The 24,886-nt window shown below is 36.8% G+C and overlaps 2 protein-coding genes across 3 annotated transcripts in view; one reads left to right on the forward strand and one right to left on the reverse strand.

The window, feature by feature from the left end:
• Positions 1–10,880, reverse strand: part of MTBP (MDM2 binding protein) — a 30,096-nt gene extending 19,216 nt beyond the window's left edge. The window contains exons 1-11 of the mRNA XM_050891697.1: positions 10,770–10,880; positions 10,193–10,273; positions 9,064–9,137; positions 8,800–8,945; positions 8,256–8,314; positions 7,210–7,354; positions 5,573–5,690; positions 4,855–4,989; positions 3,966–4,060; positions 3,104–3,176; positions 1,356–1,473 (exon numbers count right to left, since the gene is read on the reverse strand). Coding sequence (XP_050747654.1) covers positions 1,356–1,473; positions 3,104–3,176; positions 3,966–4,060; positions 4,855–4,989; positions 5,573–5,690; positions 7,210–7,354; positions 8,256–8,314; positions 8,800–8,945; positions 9,064–9,137; positions 10,193–10,273; positions 10,770–10,860 — 1,135 coding nt within the window. The 5' untranslated portion in view covers positions 10,861–10,880. The remainder of the gene's footprint in view (positions 1–1,355; positions 1,474–3,103; positions 3,177–3,965; positions 4,061–4,854; positions 4,990–5,572; positions 5,691–7,209; positions 7,355–8,255; positions 8,315–8,799; positions 8,946–9,063; positions 9,138–10,192; positions 10,274–10,769) is intronic.
• Positions 10,881–11,006: 126 nt separating this feature from the next.
• The window catches only part of MRPL13 (mitochondrial ribosomal protein L13), a 38,152-nt gene continuing 24,272 nt past the window's right edge, over positions 11,007–24,886 (forward strand). For both annotated transcript variants that reach the window (XM_050891676.1, XM_050891677.1), the window contains exons 1-4: positions 11,007–11,042; positions 11,753–11,876; positions 15,955–16,048; positions 17,812–17,872. In XM_050891676.1, the coding sequence (XP_050747633.1) occupies positions 11,016–11,042; positions 11,753–11,876; positions 15,955–16,048; positions 17,812–17,872 (306 nt within the window). In that variant the 5' untranslated portion in view covers positions 11,007–11,015. The remainder of the gene's footprint in view (positions 11,043–11,752; positions 11,877–15,954; positions 16,049–17,811; positions 17,873–24,886) is intronic.

The following is a 24,886-nucleotide window of genomic DNA, read 5'->3' on the forward strand; positions in this document are numbered from 1 at the left end:
GTTTTCAATTAAACAAGCAAATATGTTTAAATGGCCATGTTTCTCCTCCTATTCTAAATTTTGCTCAAGAGGCCTAATAAGAACCTATTGCATATTACTGATCACATTATAGTTAATACTTGTACAAAACCCTTCCACTGGAGCACAGGACAAAGATGATCTTGCAGACACTGTGGATCTTGCACTCATTTGACGGTATCAGTAGTATCTCTCCAATACAGTATAAATGCTGCTGCTGTGATCAGCTCTATAATCACACCCTCTCTGCTCTACCACCTCCAAACACGCAGAGATAATTTTAAATCTATATACTGCCAGCACCCACTCCACAGAATTAAGCTTCTTGCCCTGTTATACAGCTCTTCCTAATTACTCTCAATTTTTTGCCTATCCCAAAACCTGAAAGAATATCAGTCTGTCTGCCATCCTCATCTGAATACTTGTTTACAAACACTATCTTCAGTTGGCAACAGAAGAAGTCACTGTTCCTTGGAATCTGCGTGAATTATATATTAGATCACTGTATAAACAACAAAATGCCATAAGAAGGTAGAATCCTACACCTTATCCTGTCCTATATAAGTACTTTAAGCACTGGGCTATCACCAAGCTCCTTTTAGCCTGATGTTTTCAAGTCCCTACAAATCTCACAGTCAGTACTTGTACAGTGCCTCCACTTGCAGGGCATATATACTGGCTGACTGAGAAACTCCACCCAGTCTTGATCGGCACCGATTCTGTTCTCTCACTTTCTGAATCGAATTTCTAAGCACTGGCACACTGCATAAGAGGAGCCAGCCGCCATTGTACAGCCCCATAAGGAAGAAGGAGCACATTCTCAATCACTAGTTAAGCACACTGGCTCTCAGGTGAATGGAGGCATCCAGCATTTCCTGATGGTCTGTATTTTCCCGGGAAGAGGTTGAATTTAAATGCAAGCGCACTGAAGAACCTCTGGAAATGCTTAAGTGAGAAGGGAAGCACGTAAGTGAAGCACGCTGGATTTCCATCTGCAGAAGCAAACCTCCTTGCCCATGGATTGTACAATCACCCTAGAAAGGTGTGTGGAAGCTGGATCTTAGCTGACAGATAGGACACAGAAATGGTTTAAAGGAGACGGATTGTTTCCCTAAAGCTTGCCATGATCAATTTTCCGCTACAACAAGTCTGCGTAGCTGAACTCACATTCCCCAAAACCTTTTGTATCAATAAGATTACAATCGCTAACTTAATTTCATTGGAGAAAAAAAGGGCATCCCAGATGTATAGAAAAACCTCATCATATATATATACAAACACATCATATAGATATAACCACAACAAAATATACCTGTAGTCATCTTCCTTTTACCTACCAGTAATGACCTTGGGTTTCCTAGCCATATATTCCTTCCACTTCTTGGTACTCAGCTGGGCAGGGGATGGGATCACTACGCTGCTTACATTACACGGCAATGTAAATAAAGCTCCCACCTAAATAATGAGAGCAAATACAATACATGCAATATTACTGAAACCTGTTTTACATTTCATTCTTGAGCTACTGATTTGGCATTATTTCAATTGTACTTCAATTGAAGAAAAACATCTTTACTTAACACTTCTGTCATTCACATCAATTGAGATGGAACAGCATTTGACACAGAAGCTGTAAAAATTGTGCTTATTTTTTGCTCCAGTTGAGAGATCATTAACTGCTGAATTTCTATTTCATACATAAAAAGGTATTTGTTACCTATTACAAGTCTTTCAATAATCTGGCTAAAAACACTTCTGTAGAGTAGTATCCAGAATGAAAAGAGAATCCAAAGATACAGTTGGCATCAATGACTCTGCTGTTTCTCCTTTGAAAAACATGTAATTTTTTTCCTCCCTACATATTATCCTTTTCAATTAATCAGATACTGGACTATGTTTATGTCTGTATGTAAATTTCAGGCCAATAAGCACTAATAGAAAAAATGCGTAAGTATTTGAATGCTCAAGCAATAAAACAATGCTTTTACAGCTATTAGAAAAGCCTAGAAATGTGTAATATTTCAAGTAGTAGACTGAAAAAAATCCCTACAAGAAATTATCTTGAAAACATATTCAATTCAACATGTGCAGACTCTAAAAAGTAGCCTCAGAATGTGTTTTAACTGTCTTGGCTTTTTCTTTAAAAGAACTAGTAGAAATGTAAGCTCTTGGAGTGTAAACGATATTTGACCAAATGTTCAGTATCCTCATGTAAAATGAAAATTACCTGGGATATTTACCATTATAAAACTATTCCAAAAGATATTTTTGGTACAGTGTTAGAAAAAGGACTTCTTTCTTTTCTGGCTAAGCATAATGGAGAATGGAGTGGCAGGGGATGAAAAAAGTTACTAAAAACCTAAATAACAAGCTGAAGATGAAACATACAGCCTGATAATGGAATACCATCTCCACAGTAAATAAAGAACATAAGTTATTCATTATAACTGTATCAGCATTTTCACATTGCAGGTTCTGTTTTGATTGGCATAGATTTATTTCATAAACACTAAAAAACCCCCCTTTCCTAAACAAGCACAGATCACCTTAAACATTCAGGAAAAACATCTTCAAACTAATACTGTGGCTATGGATAAAAATACTACCACCCGGGGGCGGGGGGGGCGGGGGCGGCGCAGCAGAGAAGTAGGCTTGTAAATGTTTCAAGAACTCTTTTTATCCAAAATCAGAATGGAAAAGCAGAATACGCACATGCAAAAAAAAAGAGCTTACCACTTCAGACTAGCTAGATACATTTTGTAGGCTGCACACATGCCTGCCTTTTGTTAAAAAAATAGTTGAATTACGATAGCTCAGAAATTATCTGTCAGGATAGGATTAAAAGTTACCAAATGTTTCAGGAGTTCGAAGCTTAGCTAAGGTAAAGAGGAAAAACGTTCAGTGGGCTTACAAATTGTCAGGACCTGTATAGCATGCACCTTTAAAAGACAAATTTGCTTTAGAACTAAATATTGAAGGAACTTAGACAGAGACTAGGTTTAAAAATATTATTCTTGTATGTTTTATGAGCAATATATATCTCTCTTCATTTTTCTGCTATACCTAAATAAAAAGAAGTTTTTACCTTCCCAGAGAGAGAAGAAATCTGGTCCAAAAGCAGTGTAGATGTCTCCTTGATACTCTTTCTTGCCAGGCTCCTGAACAAAACAGTTTAAGGAACCTCATCTTCACAAAGAACTGTATGCATCTGTATTTTACAAATCATGTTACCATCATATTTCAAATAAGGACTGCAAGTGTCTAATATTTGATACTCCAGTACCACAAAATATATGAAACTCACCTTTCCAGGTGAAGTGGTACACTTGGAAATGTTATATGATGAAATACACCACTGACATCTTTAATATAGGCAGGCATAAACAGATATTTATATATTCAAAATCCTGGCAGGCTCATACAGCCTAAGCTACTATTGTTACACCAAGACTAGTACCAAAAGTACATAAATTTAAAACCAACAGGAATACACTTTGAGATCTCTGCAGCATACAGAACTCAAGAGAAAACTCCTCTACTATACCTTGCCACAGATTTTGCACCTACACAATAAAAACATGATTTGTGGAAAAATGTTTCTATATTGTGAAGCACACTATATACATTAATGAGTAAGGCTTGTGGTTTTTTTTTTTTAAACTTACACAGCAGTAAATATTTCTCTATTCTTTCCCCACAAATAGCATACACATCAACAGACAAACTATATGTGCAATAATATCAAAAACAGCTGGTTATTGTTAGTGTAATTTAAATTTCAACATTAAAAAATCCAGTTGTGAAGAATCACTATGACTATTTTGGCAGGCTAGAATGGAATGAGCCCTTGCCAATCCTCATGTGTTGCTTGCATAGGTAGATCCTGATTGTTTTCTTTCTGCTATAGACCGTTATCAGTAGTAGTTTAGATCCTTAAAAAAGGATACAGCTCAAATTCCAGATCCGATATAAAAAAGGAAGGTAGATCAGAGAGCACCACCATCTGTAAAAATTCTAGCGCAGGACCATAGTAATGAAAAACCTGAAAAGAGATCAAATAAAAAAATCTGTACTGCTATATATGATGTTATCTCAGTAGAACTTCAAGTGTTTTGCTGGAGGCATTTGCCTTACAAGTACTTCTGAAAGAGGTATAAAGGAATACAAAAACATTTCACAATACCATATTAAAAACAATTATATAAAAAACAAGGAAGTATTTAATTCCTTTTAATAAAACTGATTTTCTAGAATGTCAACCATGTGCATCAAATGTGCTGTAACTCTTATCCAAATTCAAAGAAAAATAAGATCTACCAGGGACACATGAATGCCATCCAAAATGTACATATTTTAACAATGAAAACAATAATCTCTTAACTGCTATCGGTTTTCATGAACACTCATTTTTGTTTTCATAAACAAATAGGATTCTGGAGTTCCCATCAAATATCTGCTTCCAGTGGAAAACATGAAAAAGCAACAGCAGTTAAAAAAACCCCAAAACCAACAAACTTTTAAAATGAAGTAGAAAAGGTCAGATAAATACAGAATTCATAAATAAATTACATATTTTGAGTATTAAGATTCAACAAAGTCTCAATTTCTACTTGAAAAAAATTTTAGTATCACATTCCTAAGAACAAACAAATGAAATTTTAAGGACCTGTTTTGAGAACACACATGAACAAAGGAAGTATTCCTCAATCTTATGCAATCATTACTTTTATGTTTAATTTTCAATTCTGACTAAGGTTTCCCCAATTACTAATTTTCTCAGGAAAGTAAAACAGATGAATTCTAGTGGCTCAAAGAAAGATCAAGAATAATACTTGCCTCTGGCAAAGCATTAGTATTCCTTGATTGTTGCTCTTTTTTAACAGCAAAGCAAGAACTTAAATGTGAAGTGTTGAATGTCTTTGCTGAAGTGCTCTTAATACAAAATTCTGGAAACCTAACTTCTGATCCAAACTGGGAAAAAAAAAAAGAGACAATAAATGTGTCAAAAGAGAGAGAAAAATTATTTCTCTTCAGCCAGTTACATGTATTACTATTTTAAACAATTAATATTATATTTGTTTCCAGCAGATCTGTAAAACTAGGTGAAAATATTAGACTTCGATAACCAACTACTATATCCAAAACTTTAATATTGAAAATACAAACAATGTCTTTCACAATCACAAAGCTATCAGTCTTCGCAGAAACATCAGACATGTGCTTGCAACAATGACTTAAGAGTTACACGATAACGATTTGTGATAGATACAAAACAATCTAATTTTGAACAAGAAGTTCTAAGGCAAATATTTCAGAGGAGAGCACCTGGACTTCTGAAATTCAAATCTCAATGCCTTGATCTCATTTATCCTTTCATCATGCTAAAAAGCAAGTTGTTCCCCCACCCACCCAGATGCGTTGCACATTACCTCTTTGAATTACATTGGCAAAACCAAATTTGGCTTAAAGCATAAAATGCACTGTAAAATACATGCTTTAAATGACGTACACAGATGCTTTAAAAAATAACCATAGCTGAAAAAAGTTATTTTACCTCTCTTTCCCATATCTGAATCTTTCCTCTCCAGAGTTCTTTTAAATCAATAATATTCATTACATTATCTGAAGATACAAAGTCTGCTGATAAATAGTCTGCAATCTTTTGCCAGCTACTGTAAAAATAAGGAAGAATTAATCTTACTGAATTTAGTATTACAAATTAACATGCAGGGCAATTTGACTGAATTTACCCATTACCTCTTAGCACTGAATAGTCCTGTGTATGTTAAGACAGACATATATAGCTTTATATTCCACAAAGTACAAGATTATAGAATTGCTGGCTCGGGCACTGTAAAGGAAGTTTTCATATCCTCCATGAATGTGACAGCAAAAAACTGTCAGACATCAAGTAACACCGGCAATGGCAAGATGCAGGCATACCATAGTAAGGTTGGGTGCTAGAAGCTGGAGCAAAGCAAGGTAGCCATCACTGGGACTATCACTGGCCCATCTAGATGGTTTGAAGTTAGCCTTGTAAGTAGAGATGACTGCAGAACAACTATTATCCAAATTCAACAGCAGAGAGAGAGAACAGCCAGTATCTGTGGGTCCTACTGGCAGCCTGTCTTCTAAGAGAAATCAGCACCATCAACAGGACAGGAAGAGTTAAGTGAGAGAACTTTCATCAGAGAAACTGTATGCCCGTATGGCCTCATTTTACATAAAAGGCAGCAGAAAACTTTATTCAGTCAAAAGCTGGCTGCACAGGAAGATATCAATGAGCTCTGAGATCAAGCGCTCATGGAAGTCACTGCAATAAGTTTATCTTCCTCCGAATACCTTAGGAAGTACTATACAGTAGGTATATTCCTTATTCTATCCAAGGACTGAGCGTTCAACTTTTTAATTTTAAACAGTTTTATTAATTTAGGATTAAGCTTAACCACGTATTCTACAACGCAAACTTGAATCTTTTGGGCATGGAGGGGAGGGGGAAGTGGAGGAGACCTTGCCAAGTTATTCAATATACACACAACAATTCACTGCACAGGGAAAAAAAAACCCAAACCACTGTGGTTTATATTGAGACATATCATGGCCCACTTATGTCAATTAGAGGAGGACAGTAAGGAAATTGCTGGACTTAATTTCAAACTGAATTAGTAGTTTCAGTGTTAAGACTCTTCAGAAGCATATAGGAAGTAATCGAGCATTTATACCCCTTTTTCAAAATGGACAAATCAGACACTCTTTTTCTTCTCCCTGAAATGTAACACCAAAGGTAATATAAAATTTAAAGTAAAACCAGCAGAGTTATGTATTCCTTTTACAAAAATTGGAAAACTACAATCAATACAAGTTATTATGTAGCATAGTACAACTTCAAAACATCGTATGCACACTGAAGCCACCAGTGATGGAAAGGAAAGAGAAAATATTTTACCTTCCGCTCTCATAGAAACAGGAACTTCAGAGGACTTGCTTTTTTGCCCACCTCTCTGGTTAGGGCATGTATTTACAATAAATCAGCATGAGTAATTCCTCTCCTCAAACCATAACAGAAGACAAATCTATGTATTTTCAAAATATACATGTAAAGTACTCAAGACGCTGTTTTTATTTTAAACTGACATGTACTAACACAAAACAAGAGTGACCTTGTTTATAGACCTAAAATACATGGCATACCCTTTAGAGTCATTTGCTGCAATGGTGATTTGTGCAGAGTGCCATTCTCTCAGGTGTTTCAGGGCACCGATAGCAGGTAAGCAGTCTTTTAACTTGGGTCCATCTTGTTCAACAGCCTGCAGTATTACATCAACCATTGCTCTGCCTATAAAAACAGTTATATATGACTCAAAGTACCATTATTCAGTATATGATTCAGTCATTTGAAGATAGAAAAGTACTGATTATCACTGACTGCACTAAAATGGCCTTAAAGAACAACTTCAAGTAACTTCAGCAAGATTTAAAACACTTTTCACGCATTTTAGCTCACCTCTCACTGCTCCTCTTAGATTAACGCAAAATATTTTGCCATTCGCTCAGTTACAGCGGTTCTATACCTTTCTCCTCTCTCACTTAGCACTGTATTTGACAGATCAGAGTTGTCTCCAGTACAACTACGCTATGTCATTTTCCTCCTTTTAACACCTCTACACTGCTACTTCTCATTCTTTCTGCATTCAGTTCCTTTGCTATCCCAAATCAACTACTGCAGCATTATGTAACCCTAACATGCAAGGTGATACGCATCTCCAGTTTACAAAATCTGAATCCAATAGTTCTGATCTATGTTCCTTCCCAGCTGCTTGGCTCCCACCCACAAGCAATCAGCTGGCAAAGCAGATGTAAGCCTGATGTCAACACCTTCCATTTTTTTCATAAAAACTGCCTGTGGTTGCATGTTGACTTTCACACTGCTTACTGTCTGTTACTACTTCGGTGCCATTTCAGATGGAAAAATTAATTATATAGATAGCTACCTTAAACTCTGCTGAAATACAGCCTTCCAAAGAAACAAGCAGCAAACAGCTCCATAAGCTGATTTGCGAGGCCAATCATGCTCAAGTTCCTTAAACTACTTGCAAGAGCTGCAATACAAGTTAACTCAACTAACAAACTAACATCCTCTGAATTTTTCTATTTGACTATGATTTTACCAGCTGAGTTTTTAGAGCAATAGCTAACAAGATAAACTCAAATGAAACTGTTTTTTTAAGAGAGATTACCTGGGGCAGGCAGTTTATCAGCTAACTGATGCAGACTTTCTGCAGCTTCATCATAGATACTGAAAACGAAGAACAACATGGTTGGAAATCAAATATAAACAAAGTCATTTAGAAACAAAAAGTTACAACTAATGAATACTACCTGATGTAAGTATCTTTAAAATTCTGCACAAACATACCTAGGCAATGAGATATACTTATCTCCCCTTTTACTGAGGCAGAAGTAGGCTAAATGACTTCAAAACAATCTCCAGTTAAAACTGGAAGTAGGATTCAAGACGGATTAGCAAGAAACTTCTTTTTGTATATATAACCATCAGGTGTTAGGAAACTGTTCAGTTATTCTATAAAAACCATCTGTAGCTAAAAAAATTAAAGCTATGTTAAACAAAACAGAATTATTTTCAGTAGTAGTAGGGGACTGTTCATAGTTAACTGTTGCTTTGCTAATAACTTGTACTTGTTACATTTTCTTGATTCCCCTGGGTTATTACTGTTAGGTGTCAGATCACTATACTTTCAATAAAAATAATAATATGCATACTCAGTCATAGACAGTGACTCTCTACTGTTATTGTCATCTTCCTCAAAATTTTGTATGGCTCCCAGGCATTCGTCAATACTTGTTTGGAGAGAGTCTTCATTTTTCTGTGTGTCAAAATTTATTTCCTCCCAGTCAGAACTGCAGAACTAATCAAGCAGAAAGAACTAATTAAGCAAAAAGAATTTTGAACACCACAGTTTTAACTTGCCCTAGAGACAGGCAGACAATTGAGGAACTTATATTCTGAAAAAAAATATGTCTTACCTGATAATAACCACATATAACATGACTTGCAAAATACCATTTCTTTACACCTGGAATACCAGCCACTGAACATGCTGTAGAGAGATAAAACAATTATTTAAAATAATTAATCCACTACAATCTATTCTTCCTGTTATAATGAAGATCTCTGTTGAAAGACTATATGCGAGTCATTTAATGTGCCACAATGACTCGAGTTCTACTTTCCTTTGGCATCATAACTAAGTTCTAAACATATTAAGGTGTAGGTAAGTGTCTTAACAAGTGTCTAACTATAACTGATCCAGCTAATAAGTAAGAAAATCTTTGACCTCTTCTCCATTTTGGGCAATATTGCTCTCCATTTGCAGAAGTTGTATCATACCTGAACTAAATCACAACTTTCATAAATATGGTTTATGCAGTTCACAAAATGAGATGCTCTCTCAACATTTCTATGCAACAAAAAGGACATAACTTGAAAACAGCACAGAAGCTGAAAACAGCTTAACATTCCCATCTTCACAAATTTTAACAGCTTACAGGGGTTTCCTCATATGAATCACAATTACATGACAGCTATGACAAGATAAGCCTTAACAGCTCCACACTAGATATCCAAACCAAGAACTAAGAAAGCATTTTTTAACAAAAAGCCCAAATACCTAACACCTAAAAGTACTAAAGCAGATCTTCAGAAATCTATTTTAAGATGATAAAATGATTTAATAAATATTCACGGATTAGGGTTCTGAATTGATACCCAACAGACAAATATTGCTTCCAGTGAAAAAATTAAAAGACATCATAGGAGCAATGACAATATCAAGCTGCCCACTGACATGAGAAACAAGCCCTTTCCTACTCTTCCTTGCTAAGCTAGATTGAACTTTGTCAACCTTTCAAAACCCTTCTCTTTCATTTCTTGCGTCCAATCTATTTAATCATCTCCTAACACCTCAGCTGCTGAAATTACATCAGCTCTCCACAGAAACAGTAGCAGCAGGAGCAGTCCCACCTGCAGGTTTAGGCACAGTACAGAAATTGGGTTTCCTTACATTTCTGACTTGTTCCACCTAGATCATAAAATATGCCTAGGCCAACTCCTTGATAAAATTTGCCTTACCTTACTGTACGTTACTGTATTTACCTGGGAATGTGCTCACATCTGCATTTATAGATGAGTTACAGCTTGTTTTCAGGAACTGATAAACGGCTGCAGCAGTCCCAGCTGGGAAAAAAAAAAAAAAAAAAAAGTTTTTCTTGAAAGTACTGAATTACAGAAGTTAAGTCTTGCTTTCTTGCAAATTCAGTATAAAGTTCAGTTTAATATTGGAATTTTAGTTTTAAAAAAAAACCTGTCAACTACAGATTTGCAGGAGTTTAAAAAGACAAATTTTGTAATATTCTCGTTAAAGTAGTGCACATTTCAGGAACGCTCTACCGAGTTATATAGCAGTGTCGCAAGGAAACACAAAACCCCCGGAGTTTCTGAAGGTTTCAGTCATTACAGACTTTTAGTCGAGGAAAAAAAAGGGGCGGGGGGACGGGACAACGACGCTGTTGACCGAGGTAGGGATCCAGAAAAGCCTGCACGGGCGCAGATCCCAGACCAGCGACCGTAAAGAAAAGCCCTCATTAAGCCAGCTCGGCTGGGCCCCGCGGCAGGCGGCTCCCCACACGGCGCGGCCTCCAGCCCCCCCGGGCCCCCTCCCCCGCGGCGGTACCTGCTCCGGGCCCGGGGCCGCCCGCCGCAGCACCCGCAGCACCCTCGCCCCTGCGCTCCCCCCAGCTCAGGAGCAGGACGTAGCGGTCCATGGCCGGGGGGGATGGGGATGGAGCCGCCGCTGCTCCGAACGGCCCGCGCTGCCGCCCTGGCGCCGCCCCTCGCAGGGCAGCGCTTCCGCTTCCCGCCGGTGCGGCGGACAAGGGGCTCCGCTTCCCTTCTTGTCAGCCGCGGCGGGAGGGCGGCCATGGCCAGTTACACCAAGGCGGCCCAGGTAAGCGCAGCCCTCTCCCCCTCGGGCCAGGCTGTGCCGGGGCGGCCGCTGCCTCCGACAGCACACGGCGGCGTCGCCCCGGCGGGATCCCGGCGAGACCCCGGCGGCCGCCACGGGGCAGAGAGCGGCCGTGAGGGAGCGAGCGGGCGCCGGGACGAAGGGGCAGTAGGCCCCCAGGGGAGGGCCGGGGCGGCGGGCGGCCTCCCTTCGTCGCCCTGAGGGGACCGCTGGCAGGAACCGGTAGCGGTCGGTGGGTGTGTGACTGTCTGTGAGGGACAAGGCTACCTGCTGTAGGCGGCTCAGGAGATTCGTGTTCAGAAAACTACATTTGGGTGAGTTGTGCGCTTCACTGAGAGGGAAGGAGGTGTTGGGCATTAAATGGCCTACGGCGATTTTACAGTTCAATTAGCAATAATGGAAGCTTGCAGCAAGAGATCTTAATTTTTGAAACAAAACCCTCAGAGCTGGTAACCTTTCAGTGTTGTTACCGCCACATACGTTGGAAGCACGTACAGCAGTGGGTGTATCGCAGTGTGTAGCGGCGTTCTCCGTCTGTTTACAGGTTATTTGGAGAGGGTGTTGTTGAATATTAATATTTCTTCTAGTATTTTGGAGTTTAAAAAAAAGCGTGGATCTAGTTAGAGAATCTAGATTTCTGTATGGTAGTGTGTTCTTTCCCTATGTTAAGTACTACTTCTCTGTCTCTTTAGCAATGGGCTACTTTTGCCAGAGCCTGGTATCTCCTCGATGCGAAGATGCAGCCACCAGGAAAAATAGCAGCTGCGACGGTAATCAGACTTGAAGGCAGACATAAACCTATTTATCATGCACTAAGTGAGTATTGCAGTACGTAAAAGCTGATATGCTTTCCTTCACTTGTATTTTTCTTCTGATTTCAGTTTTAAAATAAAGCCTGATATAAGGTTACATTTTTCAATTGTTTGTAAGTTATAAATGTCTTCATTTTCCTTCTCATCTTTTTCCTTCATACCCCTCTACAACCTTATGTTGTTGTCTTTACCAATCCATATAAAGCTTGTTATGAATTCACAATTTCTTTTTAGTAGCTGAATTACAGTGGATTTTGCTTCCATTTTTTTAAAAACCTTGAAATATGTTTCGTTGCATTGGTTTTAAATGTAAAGATTTAGTTCACAGTGCATGTAATGAAACACTGATGTGATTCTTGATTACGTTTTCTGAATGCTACCTTTCAGTAGCTATACAACGCCACAGGGTCTTGGAGCGGTTCTTCATTCTGAATAAGGTGCAGAGAAGTCCTGTCTTCATGAGGCAACAGGCACAAACTGAAATACAGGAGGTTCCCTCTGAACATCAGGAAACTTTTTTTTTACCATGAGGGTGACTGGAACTGGTTGCCCAAGAGGTTGTGGAGTCTCCATCTTTGGAGATATTCAAAAGCTGGCCCTGCTTAAGCAGGGGAGTTGGGCAACATGACCTCCAGAGGTCCCTTCCAACCCCAAATGTTCTGTGACGATGAGGCTGGAACCTGTCTGATTCTTAAATGGGAGACATAATTGTTGTTGAAAGATATCTTCAAATGAAAAAATCATTTTGCTTTTCTGCAAATTAGAAGATTCAGCAGTAGAGATGTATCTGTGATCTTGTTCATTATTTTTAATACCGCAGTGCTTGTCTCACAGTGATAAGCATTTTATACATAATAAAAAGGTGATCCCTCATATTGATGGTACAGTGTTTCCTGTAATACTCGTGCAAATTTTTCAAGAGACATTACTGAAACATAAAGGAAGCATTAAACGTTGCTCATACGTGTAGAGTGTACATACTAAAATTATACTTGATCTGTTTTTCATAATGGAAGGTACTATTTGTAGTGTTCTAAAGATGTTTTAAGTAGCAGAGTTCTGCTGTTGCAAATTATGTCTTATCCACAAGATGTCACTGGACACTAAGGCTGTCTGAAAAATAAAGCAGACACTGAGAGGAAATGTTTTTGGTTGTCCTGTGGGAAAGATCTTTGATACTTTTATGTCCATGAAGTTATAAAATCCTGGAAAGTCATTTCAAGGATAACTATTTCATCCAAAGTGTTCTATAAATCAGTACCAAATACATTACACCTGAGATTGACATTGATAGGTTACTACTACTGAGACATGATACTCTCTAAGAGAGCAAAGTATGCATGAATTTGTGGTTGGTGTACTTAACACTTCTTTTTTTTCTTTTTATTTTTCCTTTTTTTCCCCTGAACTAACAAGAAAAATTTTAGTGTCTGTAAGATAACAACTCCTTAGACGGAATAACATTGTGGGGATTTTTTTTGTTTTGTTTTTAATTTGGTATCCAGATATCCTTCCATAAAATCATTATTTATTTATTGTGTTGAAAAGTACCTGGAGCTGAATGTAAGCTGTGGTTAGGGAAAGAAAGAAATTTGATTTCATGTATATTTATTTTCTGTTTTAGGGATAATCTTTCATTATTCTCCAGAGTCTCATATTTTTAGATGCTGTCAGACCATGTGCCTTAAATAAGGGGATACAACCTTGTTCAGGAGGTTTGAATCTGGATTTTTAGGTTTCTTCTGCACCTCCCCTTCTCTCTACCCTCATCCCCTTGCATCCTATCTTTGTGAGCAGCTTCACAATACCAAACCAAAAATAGTGGGCCAGATTTTTAAAAAATTGGGTGATCCAGTTCTTTGTGTTGGATTGTGAGCAGGTGTAGGTGAGCCACTTCTGTTGCTTGGGTAGGATTTGGTGCTGTTCTCTGCATCCTCAAAGGAGAAGACTAGGCTAGATGGAAGTGTCCTGCAAACCTGATCTGGCCCAGGTGTTACTCTGGGTTGCAATGTTAGTTTATAATGGCTAGAGGAAGCAGCTAAGACTGGTCTTCTAATGAAAGATTTGGCAAGTAGTTTGTCTGTCTTATGAGCTAACAGTTGACAGTATGATGCCTACCTTTAATTACTGTTTAGTACTTAATTAAAATGTAGGAGGAAAAATGCATGCACCTGAAGCATGTGTTTTTACTGTGTGACAGGAATTAATGAAGTTATAAATGTACAGAGATATAAAATGGATTTACTGTGGCAGCTTAGTTTTCTGTCTGAAGACGTGCAATGTATATGCTGTATGTAACAATTGCATATACCATAATGTAATAGAATATACTGGCCTTGTTTTTGTGCATTTCTTGAGGAAAACATACTTACATACTTCATAAAAGAATACTTTGATATTATAGCATGAAAATAGCCTAAAGGAAGAGTTTTCTTGCATGATATTTTGTGAATATTTTTCAAAAGTAAAATGCAATTTGACTGTGTTTGTGGAGATGGTGAATATTTTTGCTTTCTTCCTATTAAGTGCAGCCGTCCCTGAGGTGATGGGAACAGCACTGTTTAAAGACCAATGGAAAATAATGTATTAATTTGAAATCTCGAAGGAGACATTAGCTATCCATAAATTCAGTCTACTTTAAAAAGAACAGGTTGCAGTCATTATTCAGGTAGCGTGTAAGTATCCTGGTTAGTTTTTCTCCTGGTGCTTTATTGTTCATAACTGATCTATTGGTGTATGGAATTATTAATTCAGTGTTTATGCAAGTGGAGAGCTGTTGGCAAAAATTTTCTTAGATGAACTTATTCTGTCATCTTCCCAACTAAAAAAAAAAAGGCACAAACTCCAATGTCAATTCCCTGACATACATTTAGACACAGTGTTTTCAGAATTCATCTGTCAGTGGCAAAAGGCTGCATCAGTGAAGATGTTTAAATTGTGTTTGCACTTTAGCTGTAGTTGCAAGTAGAGCTTTAAAAGAACACAAGATTAAAAAATGGTAGAAAACTTAAATAGGGTGTGAAACTTGCATTGATTAAGTATATGCTCCTATAAAAAATGCATGCTTAATTTAAGTCCTTTCTAGTGTAGCTGCTTTGTTACCGACTCAAAAATGTTTTAATCATGAACCTCTTCAAATACTTATGTTATTCTAATATGGTAATGCATATGAGAGTGAACTTCGGACAAATCATTTTCCAATTGATTGAATGGGTGGTTATAGCTTATACAGCTGATGAAGATGATTACTTCTGAAATGAAAAATTACATCTTTTTTCATATTTTCATCATATTTTTGAGATAGTATGGGTTTTATTAGCGCTTTATTAGTAAAGAAGATCTATTACAGTAACTGTTTCTGGCAAGATATTGGTGATTATAGACTTTGCACTTAAAAGACTTTTGATGTGAAAGTTGCTGATATAACACTGAACATATCTGTATGTGCTGTAACATTCACTTCTGCTTGATTGATGAAAATGTGGGTTTTTTCCCAACAGAGCTGTTTTAGGTTTTTTGTGGGGCTTTTCTCTCCCCCACTCCCCCCCAATCTTTTTGTTTCTTTTATATATTTAGCCCTAGGTTCTAATTATTTAATAGAATTATTTTACTTATCCAAAATATTCAGTCCTCCAGTAAACATTGGTAGTTTTTTTGTGAGAAAACTAAAATTAAACAAATACTTAGGATCGTTGTTTGGAACTAACCTTTTTTTATTCTGGGTTTTTAAGAAATATAGTTGCATATGCAGCATAATGTGTTGAAGAAAATAATACACTTGCCTGTAAGCCAGATTTCCAGGTCTTAGCTGAATAATTGCAATGGTTTAATTATCTAGTCTGATGGTATCTTACCTTCTCACCTGCCTTCTAACCTGACAGCACTAACAAAAATAGTAATTAAGGTTGGTATTTAAGTGCAGATTTGGATGGTGTGACTCAAAAAGCTCAGATCTTTAAATCTGAGCTTTATGAAATGTGTATATATGTGCTACTACATATGTATCGCATGCTTTATAGTTGTTATTTTGGTTGATTACTCCTATGGTTCTTTAATATTTCCCACTAATTTCTACCTTGTAGGTGACTGCGGAGATCATGTTGTCATAATAAATACGAGACACATTGCCTTCTCTGGTAACAAATGGGAACAGAAAGTATATTCTTCACATACTGGGTAAGCTTTATAATAAATATTCAAATAAGATAGTGGTAAATTTAATGTCATATTTTCTCAATAGTTGAAGTCTTCTTTAGCGTATTGGTTCAAAAGGGAATTCCTACTTACATGTTTTGGTTTTCGTTTGCGTGTGTTATGATGTTTAAAATGATGCAAACATTCTTTCCCCTTTCCCCTTTCCCCTTTCCCCTTTCCCCTTTCCCCTTTCCCCTTTCCCCTTTCCCCTTTCCCCTTTCCCCTTTCCCCTTTCCCCTTTCCCCTTTCCCCTTTCCCCTTTCCCCTTTCCCCTTTCCCCTTTCCCCTTTCCCCTTTCCCCTGTGTATGTTGTTAGGGAAGTAATCTAACTGAAAAGTAGTCAGAGCAATTGAGTAAGTCAACAGATTGGGTGAGCCAGGTTGTTTTGTGTGAACCCAATGATCAGGACTGTTCTATTTACTAAGCAGTAGAAGACAGTCCTGTTGGCACTGCACATTTAAGATATATGCAGTTGCCAACTTCAATGACTTTATCCTACCAGTACCTATTTACCTAAAAGTAAATATCAAGATTGATATATTATTGAATCAGAGTGTGGGGGGAAAAAAAAAAAAAATGGAAAAACTAGTAAGAAATGAGATGCTCTTAAGATGTACTGATGTATACAATAGTGTATAATATTCTGGCAGGCATAACTTGTTTACAGATGGAAGTGCAATAATCAATTACAGACAGTATGGCAATGATCAGTTCAGTCAAATAAGAACAGTTGCTCCTATTTAATACAGTGACAACATTAGATCATAATCTTTATGTGTTAAAATGTATCCAGTTGGGAGATTAATGAATCACATTGAGAAAGCTAATTTTGCTAGTACTAGCGTTTCAATCCTGAAATTCTGTTGCTGAATTGCTGAGAAGTTCTTGTTCAGAGCTGATGGAAATTAACGCGCTTTTTTTTTCTCCCCCCACCCCTATGACTTCTTAAAAATTTTCACTAAAAACTTCTGTGTAAGTTAAAGCACTTGCCTAGGTAGCTAAATTGGTTTTGAGTAAGTGAAAGGAATTGTACAATTAAAACAAATACTTAAATCTGTGCAGCTTCCTAAGTGGACATGTTTTAATGATGTTCAGTTTGTTTGCATTTCACTTAGGCTAATACCTAGTAATCTAATTAAATCAAAATGAAACACAGCTTTACCTGACCTGGTGTAATTTCTTGGACCACTGTATCATTCATTTAAAGTATATGCTTTATGCATTAGTGCAACTTCACTGTATGACACAGACTTTTAAAAAGATGGAAGCATTGCAGTAAAAGTCAAATTTTATTACTGTAGATACGCCAAATCATGCTAAGGTTTATTTAAAATAGTAAGAAAATAATAAATACTGTTCAAAATGGTTGTCTTGTATGTCAGCCACAGACTGGTTGTGAGTCTTGATCATCTTCAAATATTTCCAAGTTTTGCATATCTTACTCCCATTGTATAGTGTAGCTGTAATAGTGTATTTAATAAGCAGTTTTATATCCATCTGCTTGTGAAACACAAACTTTTTACTACCCAAGTGAATAAATAAGAAAGTACAAATGGCGTTCAACTTAGATACTTGACAGGACAGAATCTTTCTAATACAATATAGTTGTTGGCCTCGTGAGAACAACTCCCTTGTTTGAAGGTTTATAATACCATTACATTGTTGTTCAAGATGTTGTGATATTTGTGTTAATATCATGCTTAAGCATATAGCGTTAAGCTTGTATGTTTGTTCTGTTTTTCTAGCTATCCTGGTGGTTTCAAACAAGTGACAGCAACTCAGCTCCATTTGAAGGATCCAACTGCTGTATGTGTTTCCCCTTCTTCCCTTTGATTTGTAAATCTGATTTGTTTTCATTTAATTAGTTCCCCTAAACAAAAGGGATCAGTTACCTGCATATCTAAAGATAAATTACAAACATTCTGCTAATTGCTCTTAGAAGCTTGGCTTGTGACAGTGTTTTTGTAAACAGCGTGTTTTGAGGGTTAAATCGTAGGTTGTGTATTTTCGTGGTTCTTCCATGCTGTCCAAATGAGCAAATCAAGTTCATTTGCTTCGCTCATTTTTGACTGATTCACTTGCTTTTCATTTCAGAGGTCTGACCTTTCTCATAAGCACATTGCCTCAAGTTAGACTTAGCTAAGTTATACTTCTAGCTTAACAACCCTACTAGTTTTTTAAAAGCCAGCAAGAATAATGCTAATCTTTAAAATGTTAGAAAGTACACCTCCCTCTCTCTCTCAGTGAAATTCAACTGTAGGTTTTGTTAAATGATTTATATTTTTTTTTAAAAATCTTTTCTGCAATGCTGTGTGTTCATGGTCTGTGAAAGAATTGGAAATGGTGATTACATTGAACTTAAGCCTCTACTAAATGTCTGTATTAGACTATTATCAATTCTGCTGAACATCAGTGTTGATGTGTTTGTTACTGATTAAAAAAACAGAGCGCTAGATACGAACATTTTGGGATATTGACTTACACAGTTATGAAATTACTTTTATTAGGGTTTTGAATAGTCAGCATTGGAGGACTGAATTCTCTAAGTACTGGTGTTTCAGAACATGATATGAAGCCCACAGAGATTAACAGACATCTATGTTTATTTTTGACTTTGAAATGCTTTGGCTTGGGTCACCTTATATATAACATATAAAAATGCTTCTTTCTTTTCCTAGAGAAATTTTATCTGCTGTAAAATTCTTGGGTTTTGTCAGTGATTCTTTATCTATGATTTAGAAATTCTGGTTTGTCCCAAGACTCTCTTATGCAAGATGTTGTACGAGTAGTCAATAAAAAAGCAGTCCGCCATATGAATTTTCCTGGGTTTCATTTTTACTTTTGCAATTTCTTTCTTTATTTAAAGTGAAATGAAATCCCAGAGTTATATATTATTTTCTGTCTAGAATTTTTCAAAACAACTTAAATGCTTTTGAGACCAGGCTCTAAGATAGTTGTTATTCCTTTGGGAATTACTGGTAGTTCCATGTCTAAAATGGATTCTTCAACCTTTTTCATTTGAGCTTCAGGCAGACACTGTGCACTGGGAGGCAGTATAACACAACTTGTTTGTTAGGGCCTGAGAATTGGATGTTCTATAAATTACCTTCTGGCATTCATTGTGAAATACCTTTTTTCTTGCCAGACTCATAGATTAATTTCTGTGCAAACAGAGGAGGATTAAATGCATTGCCAGTAACTAAAGCATGTTGGACAGAGGCTCAGCAAATGGTGATGTGGCTCAAGGCTTGGTCTAATTTAGCGAGAAAAGCTTTTTTTATTTAAACAGGATTGTGGAGAGCCCTCAGCAATTAACTCTTTCATTCTATTGAAGACGAAGCGTTCGGATGTCCCTCTCATAAAGATATCTCATATGTATTTTTGTCATAATTAATAGTAGTGGATGGTAATTTGGCATGATAAATTCTGTATGTATAGCTGTTACAGGTTTTGCCTTGCAAGTGATTTTATGGCTAGAAACATTTATTTACTAGTTAAATTGTTTTGGTGTGAAATACGTTGGAATATGACAAAGATGGGAATTATGATGGTGTTTTATTAACATGTTTTATTTTTAGAACTAGCTATTAAAACCTGAAAAAGGATTACTTCAAAGAGAACAATGCATAGCTTAAGTAGCATTTGGATCTTCAAAATATGATCTAAATGACACATATTGTGGAGACTTTTATAAATCACTTTATTTCACTTCTTTGAATTAAAAAGAGACCTTTTCTCCTTTAATCATGTTCAATTCAATTCCTGTGAAGCCAGTGGAATTAGGTAGGTTGTAGGAAGCAGACTGTATCTTCCTGTGGAATCAAAATCTTCATTCTGTAAAGTATTGTTTTCATCCTGGAGGCTACTGCTTTTTCTCTGCCCTTGGTCCTATTGTCTCCTGCTAGCTCATCCTGGTAGTGCTTCCTTAGATGAGTCAACATTATTTTTGGAAATAGTGCTGTTACAGAAATCAAGGCATTAAATTAATGGAAGAGACTACTTCCAAGGAAAAGGATGTTGACATAACACCTTGTAAACTTGTGTGGTGTTACATAGAGATTTTGCAATGGATATGACTGGTTTTGGTTTGTGTAAGAAATAGATTAAAGCTTGTAAGATTCAGTGAGTGTGTGTATATATTAGGACTCCAGTACTGCTTAGCACTGTCTTTACTTACATATGTCTAAATTCAAACATACAAATCCCCAAAATATTTTTCCATTACAGTTTTGTTTAAACATAGTTTCTAGTATACAGGGACACCAGTTTTAGGAAAAACTGATACACAGCGAATAGCTAATTAAAAAGGTTCTAATGAGTAATTTGATGCAAAATGGTATAGTTTATGTTTACATGGGGGGCTGAAAGTCATAAATATAGTTGTCTGAATTTAGACATGTTTACTGCAGTATGGTTAGATAATCATCCTTGATCATTTCTAGTTCCTTCATAAGGTACCAAGATAGGGATGGATGATGAGCTGATATTCTCGCTTATGGAGATTCACATCATTGTATCTATCTTACTAACTTTGGACCTTTATATTCCTTGCAGGTAGTAGCTAGTGCTTCAGAAGGATTTGTGCTGAATTTTGAATGTGCACATGCATTTTTTCATAGGATCATAGGATGATTCAGGTTGGAGAGAACCTCGGGAGATCTCTAGTCCAACCTCCTACTCAAAGCAGTGTCAGCTATTAGGTCAGATAAGGCTGCTGGAGGCTTATCCAGAGTGGTCTTAAAAACCTCCCATGGCAACCATTTCCAATCCTTGACTTTTCTTCTCAGTTGAAAAAAACCAAAAAACCCCTTGTGCCTATTATAAGCGTTTAATCTCAGATGTACAATTTTGTGTCTGAGACTGACAATATTACTATTTTTTTCCACTTTTAAGTATCTTTTATGTTAATATGGGGCAGTGAATACAAAAAGAGGTCTGCATAGTTGCTGTTTTGTGTAGAACTTAAAGTTCCATGTTCATTGTGCCAAGTTTTTCAGCACTTTGGAAAAATTTGTTTTTACGGAAGGGTAAAAATTACAGTGTGTTGCCAAAAAGATAGCAAAAGTAAATAGTCTAGCACATTTTTACCTTTAGCACCTTTGAGTTCTTTTGGGAGGCATGGGGAGGGGAGTGTCTATGAATCGGTTTTAAATTTCTGGTATTTTCAGTTGTCTGCTCTTCTGGAGAATAGCAGAGAATAGCTCTCGTCTATTGGACTTGGCCAGGCTACTTTAGGAAGTGCTTATTGAAGAAAAAAATAGCTTCTTCACATTTCAGCCTTTTCTTTCTCTGACTTAGATTTAGTGTAAATTCTTGGACCACCCATAGACAAGAGTATTAAATATGTTCTTTAGGTGCAGCATAACAGCTTGCTGCTTTTGTTCAAAACAGCCTCTCTATTCTTCAAGTTAATATAATAATAATATTCTGTATGGTATTACTACTCCCTTAGGATATATATTAGCAGACAACATTAATTTCCATTGTAGCTTGCTAACAAAAATCTGTTTGAAAGGTTTGGTGTGTTTTCTTTGCCAAGAGAGTCTTTTGAAAATAAAGGAAACAGGTGAACCTTTTTATTTGAGATGCAGGTGTTTGGAATGCATAGAAGTTTGGGGTTTTCTTGTTTGTTTTTAATAAAATTTGCAGAAGTTCTGTTTAGCTGGAAAAATGCTGATAAGCATGAGACCAACACATTCAAAATTAGGCTTCGAAGGCTTCGAAGTACTTGATACAGGAAGACTAAAAGATGTACTTTTAAATCTCAGAATTGATAGGGAGCAAAGATTACTTGGAATAATCTTTCTGGAAAAATGTTACAGCTTTTAATTAAAATGCCTGCAAAATATGTTGAGAGATCTAATCTGTAGAACCAGGTAGTAATCCTGTCAAGACAAAGTTTTCAATCAATTTTTATTCTATTTCTAATTTTAAAAGTGAGCAAAACTTGTGAGCAAAAGTTGGCTTACTTTTTTTTTGGCTGCATCAGAAACTCCCCCCAAAAAAAGAAAACGAAGAAATCATGTTTGGCTAATACCAAATGCTCAGTGAGAGAACTGACCTTTGCAGTATTCAGAGGCTGTATTGCCTCTGACAAAGAAATAATGGGCAATAATTGTTCAGAATGAATGTTACCTGCTAGGGAGATTATTAAGCGAGGCAGGGTAGCTCTATGGAAATATGCTGTGAGGAAGCCTCCGGGGGTGTCGGGGTTCTGGTTTGTTCAGCTGCTGGCACTGATAAGAAGGGGCTTAAAATGTTCTAATTCTCTTTAGCAACTGCTTGCACGTATAGACTTGCCATTATATCTGCATAATAATGATCTTTTGAAGAAAAGCTCGGACAGAAAACATAGTTAAATCTTGCTGTTGGTATTTGAAAGCGTATTTTCTTTGCATCAGTAAGGGATAGTTGATATAATAACATGTGCATACTAAAAGTCGGTTACTGAAACACCAGATACAGTGTTTTCTTTTATTACTATGGTGTAATCTTTTTTGATTAAGTGGAGCAAAACTTCAAAGTCTGGATTAGTGGGCACACAGAAGTTAGTATGGCATGGAGAGGAGAATATTATTATGGAACCTGCTATCTTAAAACCTCTAGGTGCTCTAAATAAGTCTTAGAGCTGGCTTGGTCTTTTGCTTCGTAGTAGACAAAAATAAATACTTCCTTGTCTAAAAAAATGTTGATCCATTTCTTATTTGAATTTGCAAAGCACTGATATTAATTTAAAGAACACATTAAAATTCTAAGTTTTTAAGTGCTGAACAGTAATGGAAAACAAAATGGTGTGCAATGGAAGTTTGTCTGAACAAATGATTCCTATGGCAGTATTAAGTACATTCATTTTTGCTGTACTACTTGTACAACTGTCAGAGGTAGAAAGGTGAAGTTCTTGGAATGCTTTTATAACACGTGGTGAAAAGAACAATATCTTATACAGAACAGAAAACCAAGAACTGGTAGAAGGAAGATGTAGTATCAAGCTGTACCTCCAAGTAACTGGTGTGTCTCCTGAAATTCTTCTAGGTTTTTTTTCAGTATGCCTTGTAATTAATCCCTTTGTTTTCTCTGGAGTGCTGCGTCCTTCCCATGTTCTAGAGTTGCTTCCTGGTGATTATTGGACTTAATTCAGCTGTTAGGGTAGACTTTCTTCTGGAAATTTGGCCAATTATTTTGTGCTTCTTGGGACCAGGAGTAGTATTGCTCTGATTTCCATCTTTAAAGTATGTTTTATCTGGCAAAAAATCTTTCTCAGAACTTGGTCTTCATCAAGCATAGTCTACAACTTGCATACGAGCCAAAGCCTATCACAAAAATTTAAGTGTTCCAGCTTCACACAGTGTTTGAGATAAATACATTTTTTAATTCGTTCGTACTCATAAAATGTTAGAGCACATAGTAAGGGACTGAAAGTGCAGTTTTACTAGAGCTGCATTCAGATTCTTTTCCTCCTATATTAGCCCTTTAAATTGGAAACTAAAAAAGTAGTGTCATACAACTGTGTGATTAAGAGCATGTCTGTGATGTGAGTATATAAATTAGCCAACTTGGAAAAAAGGTATTGCAATATTCAAGAAGACAACTGTAACTGCAGCCAATAGGAGTTTTGTCATTCAAAAGAAATTAGGGCAGACAGCATTCCAGTACTTTAAAAATCCCCAAATACTAATGCTCTGGTGGCTGTTAAGGAGTTACACATCTGATGGCGGATGTCTTGACCTGCTGGAGAAAGTGTCATGGCCTTTAGGAGTGAGTATTTATGAGGACATGGAATTTTACAGGTTGCTAGTACTAGACATAAAGGACTGGGGAGAGGAGGCAGTGGAAATCCATAAATGAATAAACTGTTGAACTGTACTAATTAGTTTTAAACTGAGATCAAGGTTGCAGTGAGGACTGTGGGTAGGTAGACAACTTTGCCAATTTGAAATCCAACTGAAATCTACCTCTCATGTAAAATTAAACTCTTGTTATTTTAGTAGTTCAAAATAAACATAATCACATAGAAAACATAAGTAAGAATTGGCTTTTATTAGAAGTGTATTACAAACATATAGAAGGATTTTTATTTTTATTCCTTAAAGAAACAGCATGTTCTATTGTGTGTTTTCAGGGAGCATTGAATCTGCATTTGGATTTTGCATGAGCTCAGCAACAGACTTCTTCTTGCAATTCCATAGCTTTTTATTTGGGGCTGGTGTATTTTTAGTAAAACTTGAGCATGCTGAGGTAACAGGAGAGCCATTACTTAACACCCTGTAAATATTGCTGGTTGAATCTGCCTTTTCTGTTACACAACCTTACTGAAGTTGCAAAAGCAGTCCATACAGCTTCAGTTAATCTTGTACTTCACTAAATGCTTTGACTTGTCATCACATCAGGTAGAATGAGGTTCTGGCTGTAGGCAGAATTTGGGGCAGGGAGCTGGATGTAAACTTGGTCTTTCCAGGAGCTGGGTTTGGATTTGCTTTGGCTCATAGAAAAATCTTTGAGGCAGAAGTTACAGTGAAGGAAGCTAGAGATTTTCCAGCACTACCTTCTCTATCCCAGCTCCCTGTATGGCTGCCTGTTCTACAGTTGGACTAACTACCTTGCAGTTAATCAATGATAAAAGTACAAGGCCTTGCTTAGTAATACACTTATTTGGCTTTTTACAAGTATCAAATAATAGTTTATCACCACCTCACCCCTCCTTTTTTTTTTTTTTTTTCTTTTCCTTTTTCTTCTTGACCAAGGTGAATGAGCTTGAGGGGTAGATGGTATAGATCTGCCTTTCACCTATTCCAGCAAGGAAATTATGATCTGCTGCAGAAG

The sequence above is a fragment of the Gymnogyps californianus genome, chromosome 2 (assembly GCF_018139145.2).
Source record: "Gymnogyps californianus isolate 813 chromosome 2, ASM1813914v2, whole genome shotgun sequence".
NCBI lineage: Eukaryota > Metazoa > Chordata > Aves > Accipitriformes > Cathartidae > Gymnogyps > Gymnogyps californianus.